At 36.1% G+C, this 21476-nt stretch overlaps 4 protein-coding genes across 5 annotated transcripts; 3 read left to right on the top strand and 1 right to left on the bottom strand.

Annotated features, from left to right (window-relative positions):
* The first annotated feature begins 3455 nt into the window (after positions 1-3455).
* LOC126678444 (ammonium transporter 3 member 1-like) lies at positions 3456-6246 on the top strand. Its single transcript, XM_050373344.2, has 3 exons — positions 3456-4203; positions 4757-5042; positions 5321-6246. Exons 1-3 carry the CDS (start codon positions 3544-3546, stop codon positions 5839-5841), a joined length of 1467 nt encoding a protein of 488 aa, XP_050229301.1. The 5' UTR covers positions 3456-3543; the 3' UTR covers positions 5842-6246.
* A 3847-nt stretch (positions 6247-10093) lies between these two features.
* Positions 10094-14645, bottom strand: LOC126678452 (uncharacterized). Of its 2 annotated transcripts, none has more exons than XM_050373350.1 (10): positions 14404-14645; positions 14028-14171; positions 13651-13886; positions 12901-13015; positions 12695-12769; positions 12385-12508; positions 11831-12282; positions 11260-11396; positions 10984-11073; positions 10094-10525 (listed from the first exon to the last, which is right to left on the bottom strand). In XM_050373350.1, the coding sequence occupies exons 2-10, from the start codon at positions 14046-14048 to the stop codon at positions 10414-10416; spliced, it is 1362 nt and encodes a 453-aa protein (XP_050229307.1). In that variant the 5' UTR covers positions 14049-14171; positions 14404-14645; the 3' UTR covers positions 10094-10413. The 2 variants fall into 2 exon arrangements, with proteins under 2 accessions (XP_050229307.1, XP_050229309.1); XM_050373352.1 differs by having other exon boundaries at positions 14028-14126.
* A 1079-nt stretch (positions 14646-15724) lies between these two features.
* LOC126665259 (conglutin beta 5-like) lies at positions 15725-16201 on the top strand. The gene has a single exon (XM_050358000.1). The coding sequence runs from the start codon at positions 15725-15727 to the stop codon at positions 16199-16201; it is 477 nt and encodes a 158-aa protein (XP_050213957.1).
* A 1230-nt stretch (positions 16202-17431) lies between these two features.
* On the top strand, positions 17432-18295 carry LOC126665250 (uncharacterized). Its single transcript, XM_050357989.1, has one exon. It carries the CDS (start codon positions 17432-17434, stop codon positions 18293-18295), a length of 864 nt encoding a protein of 287 aa, XP_050213946.1.
* Positions 18296-21476: the final 3181 nt, after the last annotated feature.

Here is a 21476-nt window from a genome sequence, read left to right as displayed (position 1 = left end):
ACTTGGTCCAAATAATAAAGCACTAAAAGAAATAAAATATATGAATCATGGCGATAGGTTCTATGTGAACGAGTATTATCTTTCATGTATTACAATATATTAAGTCTCTATAATGATAACCTTTATTCTTTAATAAATAAATCATACATTTATTCTAGGTCAACGCAAATCAGTGGCGGAACTAGAAATTGTTTTCAGCCCGGGGTAAACATGTAAAAAATAAACATAAAAACACAATTTGAATTAAAAATAGCTAATATTACGATAGTTTTTTATATTAATATCTATCACTAAGAACCATATGTATTTAATTAATATTACAATCGCTCAATATTTCGTCTTCTGTTTTATTATGTAAATCGGGTTTAATAATTTTTATTGATAAAAATGGCATTCAACTAATGCAGTAAATGTTCTTTTAAGACTAAATCAATTTAAATAATTTAAAAATACAAATTTAATCAATATCAAAGGTGTTTTAATTTAAAAAAAAATGCTAAAAAATTATTAGAATTGATTCATTTATGAAAGATTTTAATTTTATTTTTTAAAATAAAACCCTACAAGATATTAAAGTTGAGAACTGGAAAACTTGGGTTAAATAATTGCAAAAAATATTTGTATTTTTTTTTGGTAAGCTCATCCGGTTTCCAAGGCTTCGCCTTAACTAATCCGGATCCGACCCGCGTCGCGCACCTGGCATGGTGGGTGAGTCTGCCAGTGGGAATTTTCTGCATTCACAAGGACTCGAACCCGAGACCTTGCTTAAACGATACCAAGCCGCTTACCACTTAGACCAACCCCCATTGGTAGAAAATATTTGTACTTTCAAACTGAATTTTACTGGTAAATGATACTCATTAAAAATATTAACAAAAATGAAAAATTAGTATGAAAGTGGACACAAAAGACTTTTGACTTTATTTTTCATTTGTTTGACCTGTTAGGCCTTAGTGTTTGGGCTTAAAAAGGTCACAAGATTTGTCTTCAAAAGTAGCTATCTTTTTAGAGGAAATTAGACTCTACACCACCAAACAGCTACTTATTCTCGGTAATACAAACACGCTCATCTCCTTGCCAAAATACACCAGTCTTCTTCTTTTCTTCTTCTTTACGGGTTTTCTTGATTTTTTTACACTCAAAATATTGAATAATACAGAATCCTCATCACCGGCGATAACGAAGGTATTTTGTATCTTAAGGCTGCCGCTAAATCGGCGATGGATTGCGGATCTATGGGTTTGCTGGCGATGGCGGCGGCGATGGGTTATTGTTTGATGGATCTGAAGGCAGCGGCGATGGGTTCTCGATTGATGGGTTGGACGGCGGCGACGATGGGTTGTTGATTGTTCGTCCGACAATGGGTCGTCGATTGTTGGATTTTCTGGCGGAGGTGTTGACAATGGTGGAATTTCTTGCAACAAGAGCAGCAACAACCACAATAATACGGCTCAATCTAGCTGAGATTATGATTAAGGCTAGCTGGAACAGATTTGTGAATTGAAAATTTAAATTGTACCAAAACTTTATCTATGTTTCAATTTGAAATCTCAAATTTCATTCATATTAAAAAGGTACAAAACATTTTTCCTATATTATCATCAAATTTTGCTACCAAAATACTGGACAAAATGACTTTATGTTATTCATATATTTAAATTTTATGTTATTTTCTATTTATGAATTTTAGGAGTCTGATTTATTTTTTTAGTAAAACGTTAGGAAACTGTTAGTAAACAGTTACTAAATTAACTTATCATTTAGTAAATTGTTAGTAAACGGTTAGCAAACTGTTGGTGAAAAACAAATATTTAGTAAATTGTTAGTAAACTGTTAGAAACTAAAATTGTATTATTGCAAATAAAAAAAGTATTTTTATAAAAAAATTTGGTCAAACTGTAAATTTCAACTAGTTTTAGTCAAAAGGTATTTTTGAGAATAAGTATGTGTTTGATAGGTATTTGTCTAAAAATCCAATCTTTTTAAGTTCACCTGAGGCCCGTTTGGCCCTTAAAATTTAACCTAAAAATTAGTTTTCTTCTTCGTTGGAATTTACAGAATAGCGCAGCCAGGGCTATAACAACTGGAATAAGCTGATACAGCTCCAGCTCACCGTCCACCTCCACCGGTCCACTTTTGATTTTCCGGCGACAGCCCTGTCTCTAGCCTACCCGAATCTAAGCGTGGTTCCGCCCCTGACGCAAATGATGTTTCAGAGCAACCACTATTATTTTCTAGTGTCGATCTCAATCCGAGATTTCGGATGGTGACATGTAGCCTCTGTTTGAGGCTAATATACATATTAATTCATAAAAAATAATTATTTTTAGGCGTCATAGTGTAAAAGTGCGAAACTTTAAGATTGAATATGCCAATATATGTATTTCACTTGGAACTCTAGTCTGCCATTTATTCACAAAATTGTCGGAAAATAAATTTTCGCTACAAAATAAAAAAAGAGAAAATATTGTAATTTGTTTTATAACATTTTAAATGTTGCGATTAACTCGCTACAAATGATAGATTTTGAAATTCAATATTGTCAATACCCCTGAAGTAAACAACATTGGCAATAACATTCTACCCATTGTATATAAAAGGCCAAATAACTAAAAAAGACCAAACTTTTGAAGGGAACTCACAAAAATTCAAATCTTTCAATTTTATCCAATTTGTCCCGAAACACATGCATGATTTCGTTTTGATATTGTCCAACTACATGATTTTACTCATGTGGCGCCTACGTGGCGCTGATGTGGCATTGCCACACATTAGCGCCACATAAGCAAAATTTTATAGTTGGACATAATTGAAATAAAATCATGCATTTCAGGAAAAATTGGATAAAATTAAAAGGTTTGAATTTTTATAAAAATTTTATAAAAAGAATTGTCTTTTTTTTGGTTATTTGGTCTATTTAAAACCTTCCATGGATTCGGCTAAGTTGAACTTTTCAACAACTACAACCGAAATGGAATCAAATTATATTCAAAGAGTCTGATTAATTTTACTGTGTTTGATTCCCTTATTTTGTTAGCAAATAAAATAAGAGGATTGTATTGTTTTTTCTTCACTACTTAATTGGCAATAAGACATCAGGGCAAGACAATAGAAAGATATACAACTTTCTTCATGATAAATAGCAGGAAATGCATTAGTATCCATTTTAATCAATGTACATTAGAATTGATAATGACACAAATATATTTTTCAATTTTATATTTATCTAAATTTAGCCGAATAATGTATTAAATTTAATTGATTCCTTAACTTAAGCTAAGTGCATATCACAGCTGGTTACTATTGGGCAAAACAATAGTTAATTATACTTTTTTTCTGCCAAATTTATACGTTTCAATACATCCCCTAAAAATTTAAAATTAGACTATAAAAATTTGAAAAGGGACCTGGCAATATTCTATTTATAAATGATTCAGTTTCAGGTATCATTTGACTATGGAATCTGCATGGTTAAATAGTTAGGCAATACATAAGCTTTGTTTTGCCCTAACCCTAACTAGAGAGCTAGCAAATTAATTAGCCATGGCTGCTCCTCCATTTAACCCGGTACCAATAGCATACCAAGGAGGATCAGCAGCGGTTCCCGAATGGCTAAACAAAGGAGACAACGCGTGGCAAATGATCTCGGCCACCCTGGTCGGCCTCCAGAGCGTACCGGGGCTCGTCATTCTCTACGGAAGTATCGTAAAAAAGAAATGGGCAGTCAATTCCGCTTTCATGGCCTTATACGCGTTCGCTGCAGTTGTCATTTGTTGGGTGACTTGGGCGTATAAGATGTCGTTCGGCGACGAGCTTTTACCGTTTTGGGGGAAAGCCGGACCTGCCTTGGGGCAGAAGTTTCTGATAAAACAGGCTGCATTGCCTGCAACTACACATTATTTTAAAAATGGAGAAGTGGAGACCGCCATGGCCGAACCGTTCTATCCGATGGCTACGATGGTTTGGTTTCAATGCGTGTTTGCTGCCATAACGTTGATTTTGCTTGCGGGATCGGTACTTGGGAGGATGAATATAAAGGCGTGGATGGCTTTTGTGCCGCTTTGGCTGACGTTTTCGTATACGGTGGGGGCGTTTAGCTTGTGGGGCGGAGGGTTTTTGTTTCATTGGGGTGTTATGGATTATTCCGGTGGCTATGTTATTCATCTTTCTTCTGGTATTGCTGGCTTGACTACTGCTTTTTGGGTTAGTATTATACATACTTTCCACTCCTTTCTTTTTGATAATAAATTATTTTATATTTTATTATTCTAAAGTTAAGAGTTACAGTTATCGTTGGTGGCTGTTAGCTGTTTCTTCTGGCTGGTGGCTGCTAGCTGTTTCCTTTAATATCTTAATAAAAGATATTGGCTATAACTAAAACTGTTTTATGTTAAATACAATTGTTAGAATTTGAAAACACGATTTGCCACTGCGGAAAAAAAAAACAGTGTCGGGATTGACGTTAAGATAGATGTTATAAACGGATAAATTTATTCATAACACACCTTAGAATATGTCGTGTATGGATTAGCATTTTAACTCATTCAATCCGTGTATGACAAAATTTAAAATATATTGTGCCGTGTCAATCAGACTCAACATGTTATCAGTAAATATACTAAACATATCGTATTAGTGTTCGGCTCATTTAAATAAACAAACTTACATGGGTTAAAAGTATGGTGATATTCAACTCATGAGAATAAACAAATTTACATTGATTCATAATTAATCTATTAGAGTAAAATGGATGCAGGTGGGTCCAAGATCAAAAAAGGACAGGGAGAGATTTCCACCAAATAATGTACTATTAGTGCTAGCAGGAGCAGGATTAATATGGATGGGATGGGCAGGATTCAACGGTGGAGATCCATACAGTGCCAACGTGGACTCTTCCATGGCCGTCCTGAACACAAACATATGTGCAGCTACAAGCCTTCTGGTTTGGACTTTGCTTGATGTCATTTTCTTCGACAAACCTTCTGTTATTGGCGCTGTTCAAGGCATGATCACCGGCCTTGTTTGCATCACTCCTGCTGCTGGTATATACATTATTCCTTTTCTTAATTATCCGTCTTCGGATGGAAAATATAATATCGATTTCTTAAATGGAACATGTAAAATGAAATATGTTCCTTCTTAAACAGAACGGAAAAATTAATACTTAATTATGTGTAATGTTATTGATTGTGTTTATAAATCACTTGGTGATCATAGTCTGTGTATATAAGTAAAAGATTTTATGGTTATTTAAATAATTGAACAATTCGAAGATTTAATTCGTTTATTAATTTATCAATTTGCTTGACGAATCAATTAGGTATTGTTCAAGGATGGGCAGCAATAGTAATGGGGATCCTATCAGGAAGTGTTCCATGGTTCACAATGATGATTATACATAAAAGATGGACACTCCTCCAAAAGATTGACGACACTCTTGGCGTCTTTCATACACATGCCGTAGCTGGCCTCCTAGGCGGCGTTTTAACGGGTATTTTTGCTGAACCCGAATTATGCGCTCTCTTTTTACCTGTCACCAACTCTAGAGGAGCCATCTACGGCGGATCTGGAGGAATGCAAGTTCTGAAACAATTAGTCGGTGGTGCATTCGTCATTGGATGGAACGTTGTTGTTACGTCAATTATTTGTGTGGTGATCAACTTGGTGATCCCGCTGCGTATGCCGGAGGAGCATCTACTGATAGGGGACGACGCTGTGCATGGTGAAGAGGCATATGCGTTATGGGGTGATGGAGAAAAATATGACTCGAGTAAGCACGGGTTTTACTCAGACGACACCACGCACCATAAGACACCAATTGTTGCAGCTCAAGCTGTCTAGTTAATTTAGAATTAGAAAGATTCAGTTCACCACGTAAAATTAAATTTTTTTACCATATGAAGTAATTGGTTAAAGTCTCGAATCAATTTTTAGATAATTACATTTAAGTGATAGGTAATTTTAATTAAAATGTGTCATGCGTCACACTACTAAAAATGAAGTTAAAATTTTACGTGGTAAACCGGATTTAACTAAGAAATTTATTTAGAATAAATTGTTATTAGGAATTATATTTGTTAGGTTTTCATGTTTGTCAGCAACTTTTTGTTACTCGTGTTTTGTGTTGTAAGTGTAAATTGCATTTGCTAGGACAAGTTAATGTATTGTAGAGTACTTATGTGCAAAGTAAGCTTTATGTTCTTGCTAAAAACATTCTTTCCTGCTATTCTTTGTTTTCCTCGAACGATCATGTATACTTTTGGAATTGAAAGAATTATATTCTCAATTCATATCATCATTGATGTCACATTATATTATCTATCAAACTAACACATACAACCATTATGTCCCAATAAAGATTTATCCTATTTCTCTGATGTAGTCCTTGATATTTCACTGATAAGCTGTATGAATTTTATATATGTTGCTTTTGTTAAACGCTCAGCGAATTCGGCTGCTCATTACTTGGGAAGAACAGCGGCTGTTCTTCCTTGAGAAGAACAGATGGAGGAGAAGCGGTGGATTTGTGGTGGTCGGTTTTTAATTTTTTTTTTAAAAGATAATCGGTTTAAAATTGGACACGAGATTTTTTAATTAAATATAAACTAAAAATAATATAAAGATAAATTAAATTAATTTTGCGGAATAAGGGCGGTGAGATATGATTCGATTCAAAACTTTAAATTAATTTTATATATAAAAATATTATTTATATTTTTAAAATTATTTTTAATTAATTTATATTAAATTTAAAATTTGTTAACTTTTAAAATTTTAGGAAAGATGGTTTTATTGTTGAAATTTTAACATTGAGAACTATTTAGAATATTTGTTGAAATTTAAAGTATTGATTTGAAATTTTTCCTGTGAAAAGAGATCAATTTAGTACTTTTAGGGTGCAATTGAAAATAAAAAGTGATAATTTGAATAAAATTAGGAATTTTGCAAGGTGAGAGTGGAATTGAATTGGGGGTCAAAGGTGGAGGGTTTTTAAGGGGATTAGCCGAATTTTTTTTAGAAAAATAGCTAATCAATAAAAATATTAGCATTTTTAACTCTAAAAATCCAATTTAATTTTTTTATCTCAGCATGTTATTGTTTTTTACTCTGTCACTTTTATTTTGTACTCTGTATTTACTTTACATATTTTATAAATAGCAAACGTCCTCTTCTTCTTCTAATTCTTCATCTTCTTCAACTTATTCAAAGAAATTGAATTAACAATTTAACAAATTAGTTCAAAAGCTTCATTTCATAACAATTCGACAATTGATTTCTGTAATTCTACTGTTATTTCTTCAAAAAAATTGCGAGTTTCAAATTAATTTTCGATCCGCTTGATTTTTTAATTCGTAATTAAATTTCTTCAAATTTTGTTGCGAATTCAGATCTAATAATCGTAAATTTCTTCAAAAAGAAAATAACTGTAAACTATTAATTTATCTTTCTTCTAATAAAAAAATATTAAAACGGTTTCAAACTGTTGCAAATAGTTCCAAATGGTTTACAAAGGTATAAAACAGTTTCAAACAATTTTCAAAAACACAATTTACAACCTTTATTTAAAAACGTTTTCAAATATCTTATAAAAAATTAAAACAGTTTATAAAGGTTTTTAAAAATAGTTTCAAACGGTCTTAAAAAATAACAGTTTCAAATAAAGGTTGCAAACAGTCTATAAAGGTTTCAAACAGTTTAAAACAATTTCTAAAAACATTCTCAAATAATCTCAAAAATAACACTTTCAAAAAGAATACTTTCAAACGGTTTATAAAGGTTTCAAGCAGTTTAAAACAATTTCTAAAACATAGTTTCAAACAAACGGTTTCTAAAATTAATTTAAAAATATTTAAAAACCATGTCAAAATATCATTAAAAAAAAATGAAGATTTTATCAAAAAAATTGAATCTGTCAAAAAAACAATACTAGAATAATTCAAAACCATATAAAAAGAGGAAGAAGAAGATTCTGAATAAGGGGTTTTTGACAAAAAAGTGCCTCCCTAATATTATAATTTCTGGATTTGTGCCCCAAAACACAAAAATTATATTTTATATCAAAATAGTATTTCACAACTCGCTTATAGATGCATAAGATACAGTGCATCAAACCAAAAGATCTAGGTTCGGAATATGGTTCAACTCATATAAATTTTCAATTATTAAATTTATTAATTTACCAAAATACTCTTAAATATACAAAATCATATCATACAAGAAACAATAAATCAGAGTCTCAAATGGAGCATAAACTGGAAAAACTGAAATAAACTACAAGTAAATTAGAACTATATGAACAAATGCATAAATGCAATAAATATTGGTATAGGACTCACATTTGAATGATCATAGGCAAGCAAAGAACACAAAATCGTAAAATAAGCATTTAATTTTGGATTTCTAACAAATAAATTATCCAATTTTCATGCACAAAATTTAAATTGGAGGCATAAGTGAGATTAATTGTAATCATTTGTCTTGAATGATTAAATATGCATCTACTTGTTTTTTCTTGATAATCTTGTGTTTTCAATATCATTGATTAGTCTAGAATCGAATTGAATGATTATTAAATTTGAATTAGTTGACAATGTAGATTTGAATCATGTTAATATGAAGCAATAGACAATGTTAGCATAGTCATTGCATCAATTTAAACATAGTACAAGAAAAAAACTTTTATACTCATTGATTTGCTTATTTCTGGGAAGTTTGTGATTATAAACGATTTTGAAGTCGTGCAATATTTCTGGAACATATAATACGATAATATGATCATATGTGCAATCCAGGATAAAATTGGCCCTCGAATCATCAGAAAAGAAATTTGTTGGACAAAATAGGGCAGAAGTTATGTGATGAGCAGAGAATTGTTCAAACAGGCATCATCCATAATCAACTTGCATGATGCTACACAAAAGTGTTCTGTCACCATAGTATGAAAATGTTGCGTGATAGCTTGTTTTTTGGCGGTTCGTGATTTTTTACTACGATTCAATTTTTAATCGATTACAACATAACATTAGTAGTCTAATCCTCTCTTTTATTATTGATTTGCACTTGTTGTTTCTTAATAATATTTATATTTCTCTACTTAGTATAAACACAACCAACTCTCAAAAACATGTTGAATCGAAATAATCAAAGTACTAAACTAACTAATGCTCGATAACCTTAGAATTTATATGGACTGGCATTTCTTCTTACTTTATGTTAGCTTGTAGACCCAAATAGGACTACACACACTTCATACACATCACCTACAAGAACCCAGAACAAGATACTGTACTGAGTGGTGTTTTCTAACAATTCAGTATTCGAATGCAAACACCGGACTTGCTTATTATAGATATCATTTATAGCTAGGACATCTAAAGAAGGTTAGAAACAAAATATTTACTGTAATGCTCTGAAAATGTGATAATCTTTATAATAACGTATCACATAATCACATTCCTCGAAACATCCATTATCCTATTGGAGTCACTATCGAAAGCAGCGTTTGGTCCTAACCGTTGTTCACTCAACCTTATGGCAATCTGGTGATCAGATCTAGGATAGAGTCGCTACCTAACCGTTTAAATATGTCACTTTTGCTGATTGACGCATTCCACTTCCTATCTTAAATTTAAAAGATAGCTTGCATCGTAAAAAAAATATGGAACATGGTTTGCTAAAATATGTGACTGAATTTTATGTTTATTTGCGATAATTACAGTTCAACAACTTTGCCGCAATATGTCAATTTAGACCTCAAAATCTTCATACCCAACTATGTTGACGTAGAAATCATCATTGAACGTTGTAGACTCGACAAATATAAAGATAATTAAGAGAAAATATAAACATAATAATGAAATCATAAATCTGTAAACTAAAGTTAAAAAGATATGGAACTGTACTAATAGAAGAGAGTATATTTATAGTTAAAACAAAAAAGAAACGTGTAGAATGTCAACTCATTTTCCGTCATGTTCAAACATCAAAGATTCACCACGGGATACACTTTCTATTGCTTAGACCAAGTCGCAGCATCAACAGTAAAATAAAATCAAATAATTGCTTCCGTAGCCCCTACGACAAGAATAGTCTCTCAAGCAAGCCCGAGTCCCATAGTCATTGCTCAGTTATGTGAGGATAAGGAGATCACATTTCCATTTATGTTATTGTACAAGTAAACTGCCCCCAACTATCTATCGCACACTGCAACATTATTCCTAAATCCTAAAGTTAAAAGAAATGCGTCTGCCAAAAATACACTCACATGTTATCAATAAAATTAAAATTGCATCTAAAATGGGCGTTACATTTCTACAATTGAATAAAAATCAAGAGTCCCAAATTACAGCATACGTAGTGATGCAGGGCTGAATGGGACTAGAAGACTCCAACAGGGTATAAAAAGAGGTACTGTCACCGTTGCATCAGCTTTTTCTTCTTACTCATCTTTCTCTCCCGCTCACGCCGCTCCTCTTCCATTATCAGACGGAGTTGTTCCTCGTCCTCTTTCCGTGCAATTTTCAAACTGTTATCACCAAGAAAACATAGATTTGGTTAGCAGGAGTATTAAAATAGGTTCAAGAATTTTGCTGCGCAACAGGACAAATGTAAGAAAATAATTAGTTTGATGAGAGGAAATTGAGTTTTGACCCACAAAGTCTTCCAAAACACAAAAAGTGAAAAAACTGATACTTCAGGTCCAAGAATCTCCATTCAACATTTGTTAACCTTTGGTTTTACAACCAAAAAGCAAAAGAATTTGTATTATCATCAAGAATTTCAACAATATCCATTTGGATTTAACAAATTAACCAAAGGACCTGCCTGAAATTTTTATATATAAAGGCTTCATTACATTATTAGAATCAGGTCTCTTCCTTCTCTTTTTTGGGCAAAAACCGATAACCCATACTTTTAAGCCATAATAAACATCAACTACTCCATTACCAATTTTTCCAGAAAAATTTAGCAAATGCCACTAACCTTTTCTTCTCTTCTTGCTGGATCTCATCAAAGTTTGCTTCCATGTCACTAATATCATCATCATCATCAGCTGCATTCCATCTTTTAGGCCTGCAAAAGAATAAATCTCTTACAAGGTATCATAAATTTTTACAACTCAACTCAACTATGCATAAACCCAAATTTATCGAGGGTTGGATCTATGGATTATCCTCCATTTCAAATGATTATGGACAATATCTTCAAAAAGATATTTAAATGACAGCATGTCAAGTCAAAAAGAAAAACAAGCTCTACCCAAGCATCTGTCTAAGCATCTGAATAGCCTCTTCATCATCAGCAGCAACATCGTCATAAAATGGTCTGGCAGGCTTTTTCTTGGGACGATTATCTTGCAGTGCATGAGATGGTATCCGCTTCAAAGGCTTATTAATCTGTTGAAGTTTCAGAAAGTAAGAGACAAGATGACATCGACAAAGGTTTAGAAGTAAAACCGATATGTAGCCTAGACAAGAAGATCCAGATATCTCAGATCAGATGCACAAAAAAGTGATGCAGTTAGCAGCATTTAATATGGTCAGGATAAATAATTATGTTACACATAGAGGAAAGTTACTTTCAGGCTGCAGCCATTGGCTTAAACTTTATTTAATGCTTATGAAAATTGCCAAGAGAAGCAAGCAGAATTTCAGGTAAGGTTTTGAATCCTAAAACTCTAAGAGAGCAAAGGATTCCTCCTAATGAGCCATTAAGATGTGACTTGGGACACTTGGATTCTCTCTTATGAGCCCTTATTTATCCTTTCATTTTTAGTTGAATCACCTCATAAGACTAACAAAAAGTAGTAATATTAAGATCTGGCTTAAACCTGATGTCTTGAAGACTCCACAGGACGTTTTGGCATTGCTACATTCTTCTTTGGTTCTTGTAATGTCTTTTTCTGTTCGACATGTTGCCTTGGAACAGAAGGCCGAGGCTTAAGAGGTGGAGGTAGAGGTTTGCGTGTAGCAGGCATGATGGTTTTTGGAGCTGGTGCAGGGGCCTTCCTCTCCACAGTGGCAAGAGGCATCTTTGGAACCAAGCCTTTTGACCCTGCAGGCCTCCCGGGTCCAATCCCACTATTGCTACCAGGCTGCCTTCTTGAATCCATTGGTCTTGAAATTGTTTTGTTCATAGAAGTTGGTCGGCAGGGCCCTGATTTAGAATGCATTTGCCCATTCATAGGAACTGATTTCCTTTCTTCACGACCACCAACAATATCTCGAACGCTATTGCCTGATAGCTGTCTGCTCTTCTGTGGCACGTGAGCAGGTCGCGCCTCTTCAACATTGGCAAAAAAAAAATCCATTTAAATTTTTCTGAATGGAAATAAATGCATCAAGTTACACAAGCTAGATTTTAGTGCTAAATCGAATATTTTACCAGATTTAGGGACATTGATGTTTCGAGGCACAGGCTGTTTGCTAGGAGCTGGGAGTTCTGCATCATCAGATAGCAGGAAAGAGTAATCTCTCGTATTTTTAAGTTTTTCGACTTTTGTCTTCATCTGCACATGAGAAAACCCATGATCATACAGAACGCTAGTTCAGATATCTTTCTAAAACAAATGAACCACCCAAACACACCCATAACAAGACTGACAAAAAAATGTAATAAGAAAAGCGGAAAAGGGCTGTAGGATGGTAGGAGATACAATTATAATAATAATAATAAAAAAAAACTGCTCAAATACCTCATTCCTGATTTTATGCACTCGCTCATTTACGCCATTCTTTGGACCTGTGCCATTCGAAGAAGAGACCTTCTCCTGCAGCAACAGCACTATCATATTTATAAATCATAATAAGGAATTAGAACATGCAAAAGAGAGCTTGAATTCAGTTCACTTAGTAGTTACTCATATATGACCAGCATAAGATGAAGGTTTATTGCAAATACCTTCTGGGGATTCAGTGCTTTGAATGCCAAATGTGGGTTTTCTAGCAACGACTTGCTTTCTTGAATTACTCTTTGAGCAATAACTGGCTGAGAAGGACCAAAGAATGACCCAAATCTGCAGAAAAAAAATCAATAGAAACATGAAGCAAACAATTAAATAATTAATCATTATGCTCGCTATCAACCACAAGATATATATCAAGATCATTTCAATAAAATTAACTAGGGATGGAAACTACAAATATAAGACTCACAGAAACAAAGTAGCCAAGAATGTAGAGTGACAATAATGACATGGGTAACAAAAGTAAAGACGTCAACCTGTAGTGCATATTATAGGTAGAAATTTCAGGGGAGACCTTTTAGTCACAAAACGGAAAAAGCTGTATAAACAGACGTGTTGGCTTGAAGTAGGTAAAACATGCTCCCAAACTACTACTAGAGCTTCTGCCATTAAAACAATTCTATAAAAATTATGAACTAGGTGCGCACTCGCTTGAAAACCATAAATGTTTTTTAACTTAATCAAAGAAATACATGCATAGCCTGAAGGTAAGACTGTTGATCTCAAATTGGGCAATGAATCTTTAGATACAGTCTCTCAAAAGTTAAAACGGGTGTACAGCTGACTTCATATGCTAACTACATGTTCACTAAATCGTCCATATATAGTGGAAGCAACAAAATCCAAAGTCAAACAAGAGAACAGAAAATAATAAAAATGCAAGGAGAAACAAGCATGGCACTGACTTATCTAAAGGAACTTTCTTCTTCAATTCCTGGGATCTGGAAGCAGCAGTACCATTTTCTCTCTGCAGTTTCTTCCTATATTGTTCTTTAAGGCGTGCCCTCAACTCGAGGTATTCTAGTTCCTCTGCACTTGGTTTTCGCTCTTTTTCTTCCTCTTCTTCTTCATATTCGTCCTCTGCTTCACCGTATTCATCTTGCTCGTATTCTTCCTCATACTCATCATAATCTTCATATTCCTATATATAAAACAAAATCACCATTATTTCACCATTATTTCTAAAGAGACATAACTTTCACTTACGGTTAAGTAACATCGACTTTACACTAAAATTTTCAAAGTTGATTGACATACTAAAGAAAAAACTAAAACTGCTTACATCTCTTGCATATTCCCGCATTGCAGCTTACTATATCCTCTCGGATCAACAGGCTGCCGCTACCGCTGCTGCTGCCACTACGAGATAACAGCAATTTCCCTATAGAAGCAGACCAAGTTCAATTCCGTTGTGTTCTTCAACGAGCTTTCAAAATGTCGAAAAATACAAGGAAAATGAAACAAATCTTAAATTTGATCATAATAAGAAACAAGAGAAACAATAGCCAATCACAACAAAATAGATCCAGAAATACAGCAGAAACAAAACTAATTAAAAAATATACATGAAGCAATTGTCTATAAAACTTTAATTGTAGTAATCCAATGCTATTAAACGTAACCCTAAACCAACAAAAAATCAAAACCCTAAATTATACCTGCGGTGGTTTTTTGGTAAGGCGGAGAGGAGAAGAACGAGGAAGGATATTTTCCGATTAACAGACTCCGCTAAGATCCGCCGCCGAAAGCCGAAGCGGATTGTGGAAAATCTTCTTCTGGTTGAGGTTATTTTGTTTTCTATTTTTTATTTGGAGTCGGTCTCTGTCTGTCCGATTTCGATAATCTACTGCTGTTCAAAAGAAGAGACGAGAGAGGAGGGTTCGGATTAGAAACGGTGCCGTATGGACAAAAGCTAGAAGGGATTCTTACATAAATTGGTATTTTTGTACAGCTCTTTATATTTATAAGGTTCATAAAAACTGGTTACAAACATACGATTTTTATCCAAGTCTTTTGCATTTATATGGTCTTTAATACATAATGATATTGGTGTGTTATAGTTTCTAAAATTCTGACCTCGCCTTTTGGCTATTGGTTCTTGCAAGAGAAGACAATAGAGCTGAGTTGCAGGAGATTCACTCTCAGACGATGCTGGACTCCCATCCGAAGGACCAACATACGAAACAGGTGGCCGAATCCATAGGATCCGCCTCGACTTATCCGACAGAAATAACACCGAATCTCTGACGACTCAGATAAAGCGCGTCGACTGGGATTCAGATGAATTGCCAGATCTGCTGAATATTCTCGAGTATCTTACCTATTTGGATACAAACTCCAACTTAGAAAGATAAACTCTAACTTAGGAAGACGAGACTATTTAGGAAGATGTTCCTAAATAGGACTCATGTTTGAATAAGGAAGATTACTGCAAATCAGCATCAAACCCTACAAAGTAGGATTCACTTTCCTATTATAAGTCTACTAGGTATGCAATCATCTACTATAAAAAGAGTATGAAGTATGCCTAAACACACAACTAAATTCATATACTCATAACGTTGTTCAAAGCTCAATACTGACTTTAGCATCGGAGAGCTAATCGGACAACCGCCGTCCGGTTAGCTTATACCCTGTTTTGCAGGTCTAATTCACGGATTAGAAGGCAGACTCCAACAATTGGCGCCGTCTGTGGGAAAACCTTAACCAATTTCAAATCGAATGAGCTTTTCTGAACTAAAAACAAATACTATTGAAGAAGATGACTTCTGACAGAATGAACCTGAAAGACAAACAGCCGATGGACCCCAAAAACACATCGGAGATTATTAATGTCACTGAAGATGGTATACATAGCTCTTCTGGGAAGAGCAACACCGGAGGGACCTCCTTCTCTACTCCCCAGTACCAGACCAACCCGATGAGGGGAGCAATCTGATTGCTTTCAATTTAAAAACTGAGGAAGAACAAACGCGAGGCATGGCAGCGCAAGACCTCTACAACGAGATTCTGAAGAAAGTGTTAGAATTTGTCCAGGCGAACTTGGACAGATTGGCCAACGAAGCCAAAAGAACAAACGACAACCATGAAGAAACAATGAAGATCCTAAGGGAAAACTTCAGTCCAAATTCTGCCAGACGAAGGGGCAGAACAGAAAACGCAGAGCCAAGCCGTCAAGGGCCAACCAGAAGGAAAAATGAAAGAAGAAACGAAGGGAAAAACGGTGGGAGAAACAAAAAGGAAGAAAGCCCAGAGAAGCATGAACATAGAAGAGATGATTCTGAAGAGAAAACCCGAGAGAAGCGCCCAGAAACGGCGAGAACCAGGACGACACCCGAAGCGGGCTCAATTCTAGAAGAGAGGAGCGAAGGGAGAAGGAAAAGGAGGATGCGCCACCGAAGAGCAAAAAACAGGACAATGACGCAGGAAAAACGCAGTCAAAGAAAGAAGGGTTAATTACATATAAAATCATGACCTTTGCACCAAGTTTGAAAAATAACATTACCTTTAAAACGTGTCAATTATAGACACCACCTTTCATTTTTTTCAATTTCATCATGGGCACATTTTTTGGTGAAATTATGCTGACTGGGACAGCCAATTGGTCTGCCACGTGTCATACCACGTCAGCAAAAATGCCACCAAAAATCGCCGATGTTATTTTTGAAAAAAAATAAAAGGTGGTGTCTATAATTGACACGTTTCAAAGGTTATGTTATTTTTGAAACTTGGTGCAAAGGTCATGATTTTATATGTAATTAATCCAAGAAAGAAGACCAGGAAGAGGAGGACGAATCCTCAGAATCACCCCAGAAAAGTAAAGCTACATATGTCGTTGAGGAGGACCTGGAAGAGAAGATTGCCAAGGCGCTAAAAAAGATGAAATCTGACGAGCTTGACATAGATGACCTCAGATTGAAGGGAACGTCCCTCTCGTCCGAGATAATAGAGGAGACAATCCCGTATAACATGAAATTGTCCACCTTGCCAACTTTCAATGGAGAAGGAGATCCAAGAGACCATACGTCCAGATTCATCGCCACCATGGGGCTATTAAGCGTATCGGACACAATCCTGTGTCGAGTGTTCCCAACCACCCTCATAGGAACAGCCTAGAGATGGTACAACAAGCTCAAACCTAGGTCGATCAAGAGCTTCGCCTCGCTATCGACGAAATTTCTAAACAGGTATCTCACCAATATACCAGCAAAAACGACCACCAGCATTCTGAGGTCGTGTATCCAAGAAGAAGGAGAAACACTAAGAAGCTACATCGAACGATTCAACAAGCAAGCTATGAAGATAGACAACTTGAATGTTAACATGGCAATTGAAGTATTACGAGAAGGAACGTGATTCGGCAAATTAGTGGATAAATTGTTGGTAAACAAACCAACCACTTTCTCAAACCTGATGGGCATAACCCAAAATTACTTCGAGCTTGACGAAGGCCGGAGGGCCATTCGCGGAAAAGAGGCGAAGGGGAAGGAATCAAAAGAAAAACCCAAAGAGAAGTCGAAATCGAGATCGGAAGATAGGCAAGGAAGACCTGAAGAGAATAGACGATTCGCCCCCCAAGGAAGATAAGATCCGAGATACGACCCCCGAGATGATGAGCGAAACTATACACCGCTGAACACCAGCCGAACCAATGTCCTCATATGGATCAAAGAAAATGTCAAAAACATGGTGTGGCAGCCTAAGATGAAATTTGAAATCAGAGACACAAGGACATACTGCATATTTCATGAGGATTATGGGCACGAGACGGATGGGTGCAGAGACTTAAAAGAGGAAATTGAGAGAATGATAGATGCAGGCGAGCTGAGGAAGTTCATAGCTCACAAGACGAAAAGCAGTGATAAGGGGGAGAAGATGAGTAAATACGACAAAGGAAAGGAAAAAGAAAAAGAGAGGCCGTCAAAAATTCTGGGAACTATACACATGATCAATGGAGCAGGGCACAGTAGTTCGACAATTAGAAGAAAACAAAAGAGAGAAGTGATGAACATCAGAGAAACCTACATGCCACCGGTGATCTTTGACGTTGAGGATTACGAGCATGTGAAAGCGCTCCATAATGATGCTTTGGTGGTAACCACCATCATCGAAAACTGGAACATGGAGCGAATCCTTATTGATGAAGGAAGTGCTGCAAATCTGATGACGAATGATGCATATAAGATGCTGGGAGGAACCGCAGCAAGGTTGCGCCGAGTACCGATCCCGCTATCTGGACTCGGGAGCCCCTCAATCAACCCACTAGGTGCCGTCACTTTGGAAGTCATAATCGGCCCGGAAAGGGGGATCAACAAGAAGGTCATGTCGCTATTCAACATAGTGGACATGGAACTGACATACAATGCCATCATAGGGAGACCTTTCCTCCATGAATCAGCGTTAGTAACCAGCATAAGAGCCCTGGCGATGAAAGTACCAACCGAGAAGGGAATGGTAACGCTGAGAGGAGACCAGAACATCGCCAAAACATGCTACGACGAGTCTGTTGTAGATCTCCAAGAAAACAAATCAGAAAAGAAAGGAGAGTAGAAGAAGAAAAATAACTCATCGCTAGTAAAGACTTTGTGTCATACCCGATGGTGTTACAACTATCTTTAATATTTTGTAAGCAGTTATTAAATTAATAAAAGTTCAATTTTCCTACTATGTGTGATCGGCTAAACGCGAAAAAGGAACCGAAAAGAAAACAAAGAACCAAAGATAAAGAGTTATAATTAAATTCGAGCAAAGGCGAAACGATAAAAAGTGAGTTTAGATTAACTCACACAAGGAGAAATGCCAAATTAAGAGTTTAGATTAACTCGCACAAGGCGAAACGCCGAAATAAGAGCTTCAATTAACTCAAGCAAGGCGAAACACTAAAATAAGAGTTTAGATTAACTCTCAAATAAGGGAAAATGCCAATTAAAGATATAGTCCAAATTAACTCTAAAATGTCTCTAAGAAGACAAACTCCTAGAAATATGAAGACATCAACAATAAAATAAATCACAGGCGAAAGAATCAGGCGAAATTCAAAGCAAAAAATAAAATAAATCAAGCATTCGAATCAACAATGAAGAAAAAGAGTTGCATATTCATAAAAATATCAAGATTACAACAATATCAAGACTACAAAATCTTATACAAATAAGGCGAAGGCCAAAAAAAAAATAAAAAATCTACTTTTTAGACGAGCGATCCTTCGCCATCTTCTCGAGCAGGTCATGAGCTATGACTTGAGGATCCAACCCATTTACCAGACAAATTAATTTTTGGGTTCTGCTCCAAGAGCTTCCTCCCAATGGCGAGACGATACTCGCTGATCAAAGCGGAATAGAAAGCTTTTGTATCGAGCAAACGAATATGAAGCTTCTCAACTTCGGCCCTCAATTTATTCCGCTCTTCACCAACATAGGTATTCACCCTAATGAGCTCCTTAATATCCCGAGTCAAATCATCAGTTTTCTTCTCAATCACTGTGACCTGACGATCATTAATAGCATCTTGAGCCTTCAGCTGCAGGAGAAGCGAATCATGCTCTTCCACCGAAGTCTTCAACTTTGCCCTCTCCGACTCGGACGTCGCCAAAAGAGAGGTAAGACGCTCAACTTCCTCCTCAGCACACTGTCGACGATCGTTCAAAATCAGCACAGCTTGAAGGGCCTAACATGAAAACAACAAGAGAAATGAGTGATCAAAGAGAAATTGACAAAGTTAAAAAAGTGGAAAATAAAATCAAAACCAACTCACCGAGAAGCCATGGAAGCAAGCGATGTCCGAAAGCTCCTGACCGGGCTTAGAGGCAAACCAAGTAATATCATCAGAAATCGCCAATTTTCTGATGTACTCAGCCATAACCCGAGGGTTCAGGAGACTGGTCGGGTCATGGCCCTCAACTCACTCCGCTAACTTCATAGCGGAACACGAACTGACGCGAAGGCCTCCCCCTGAGGGAGACCCCTCATCAACTCGACGTCTCTTCCGAGATGGCGAATCATCAGGACCTTGATTCGGGGAAGCCTCCTCGAAATACTAGACAATTGTCTTGTCCAAATCTAGTACCACCACCTCTTCTGAAGAAATCATTGGAGCTAGGGGGATGGGAACAGCAACCTCATCGTCTGCAGGCTCTTCAAATGCATCATCATCCGCCACGACGATTATTCCATCGCCTTCTAATAAAATCGCTCTAGCAGGAACCAAGGTGACTTGAGCTTCATCTTCAGGAATCGGCTCGGCAGCAACATCTACTTCAGGACTGCCCATTGGAACGTCCAGATCTACTTTAAAACCGGAAAGCAGATCATCAGATGAAGAAGACATCCTACAAAAGAAAATAAAAATAACAAAATCAGAAATAAATACCTTCAAGAAACGTATAATGGAGATCCGCCAAACCACGCGAAGGATCCTCCAAAGGAAGCCATCGACACCGAATATGACTATTAACCAAAACATCTATAATAGGACGCTGGAAAATACTATGAAATGACAAATCAAGCAAGGATCGACTCGGATAAACTTAAAGGAGAAGGATAATTCGAAAGGCGATAAATAGAAAAACCATCAGGAAAATGAAGAAAAGCAAAATTATGTGTGACTATGAAAACTGCTTTCGCCAACCATTGTCCAAGCAGGGCAAATCGATGGACGAACGACCCTTATGACCGACTGCAAAAATAAACAAGCATCGCATTTCTTTAACTCTATAAAATAGTAAAAAACGTTAAGGGAAGAAGATTGACCCCAAAGCCTACACGCTTCGACGAAAGCAAGGAGGACCCTAATAGTCCCAGGATGAAGCTGTCCTACAGAAACCTTTAAGTCCATATGCAACTCTATCAAGAAGGGATCTAAGGGGAACCGAAGACCAGCAACAAGCCTCTCCTTAAAAATGATGGCTTTACATGGCGAACCGGGAGACCCGAAAGCAGGTTTCCCGTACCCAGTAAGTTTTACTCTATATTCAGAAGGGAAATTGTATATATAATAAATGTCCCGAAACTCATCTTCGCTAAGTCAAGAATCGGTAATAGCCATTGAGGCATATGCCGCCTTCGCCCGACTAGTCGACATTCTAAACAGGAACAGGAATTATACGAAAATTAACAAAGAAGAAGATCAAACAAGGGAAATGATCAAGAACACCAAGAACACTAAAGGAAGTTTGCCAAGATATCAAAAACAATTAAAACCAGGAGATGCAGATTACGAATAAACAAAAGAGCTATTTCAAACCTCTAATTCAAACACAAGAAGTATTTGGAAGCTTAATTTGAACAACGAAGAATCAAAACAAAGAAAATGCAGGAGAGCGAAAGTGATTGCAGGAGAAAAAAGAAATGCTTTCAAAAATGATAAGTAAAAATGGAAGAAGAAACATGAACAATTTAAATACGAGGAACAAGACACTAACAGACACTTGTCTTAAAATCAGGTTACAATAAAGAATCAGCAAATGACACATGGAGGAGGGAAGAAAAATAGAAATCTTGCTAAAGAAGTAAATCGACTCGCTCGAATATAAAACGACTCAGCTCCAAAAGAGTTAAAATTTACTAAGGCATACATACCAAGACTTCACCTCACTTGCGGGGTAGGGGGTGGGGGGCTAATGATGTATACCGAATCCTATCTTAACTATAATGGAACCGAGTCGCAGGAGATCCACTCTCAAACGATGCAGGACTCTCACCCGAAGGACCAGAACATATGAAACAGGTGGCCG

This window comes from Mercurialis annua, linkage group LG1-X, assembly GCF_937616625.2.
Source record: "Mercurialis annua linkage group LG1-X, ddMerAnnu1.2, whole genome shotgun sequence".
In the NCBI taxonomy this organism is placed as follows: Eukaryota; Viridiplantae; Streptophyta; class Magnoliopsida; order Malpighiales; family Euphorbiaceae; genus Mercurialis; species Mercurialis annua.
Note: the sequence above shows the minus strand (reverse complement) of the source record. Positions and strands in the feature narration are given on the sequence as shown.

Coding starts and splice junctions, on each gene's coding strand:
- LOC126665259 (XM_050358000.1), top strand. CDS start 15,725: ATGGCAGCGCAAGACCTCTACAACGAGATTCTGAAGAAAGTGTTAGAA.
- LOC126665250 (XM_050357989.1), top strand. CDS start 17,432: ATGGTGTGGCAGCCTAAGATGAAATTTGAAATCAGAGACACAAGGACA.
- LOC126678444 (XM_050373344.2), top strand. CDS start 3,544: ATGGCTGCTCCTCCATTTAACCCGGTACCAATAGCATACCAAGGAGGA. Junction 4,204..4,756: donor GCTTGACTACTGCTTTTTGG/GTTAGTATTATA, acceptor AAATGGATGCAG/GTGGGTCCAAGATCAAAAAA. Junction 5,043..5,320: donor TTGCATCACTCCTGCTGCTG/GTATATACATTA, acceptor CGAATCAATTAG/GTATTGTTCAAGGATGGGCA.
- LOC126678452 (XM_050373350.1), bottom strand. CDS start 14,048: ATGCGGGAATATGCAAGAGAT. Junction 11,397..11,830: donor TGGAGTCTTCAAGACATCAG/GTTTAAGCCAGA, acceptor AAACTTCAACAG/ATTAATAAGCCTTTGAAGCG. Junction 11,074..11,259: donor ATGCTTAGACAGATGCTTGG/GTAGAGCTTGTT, acceptor ATTCTTTTGCAG/GCCTAAAAGATGGAATGCAG.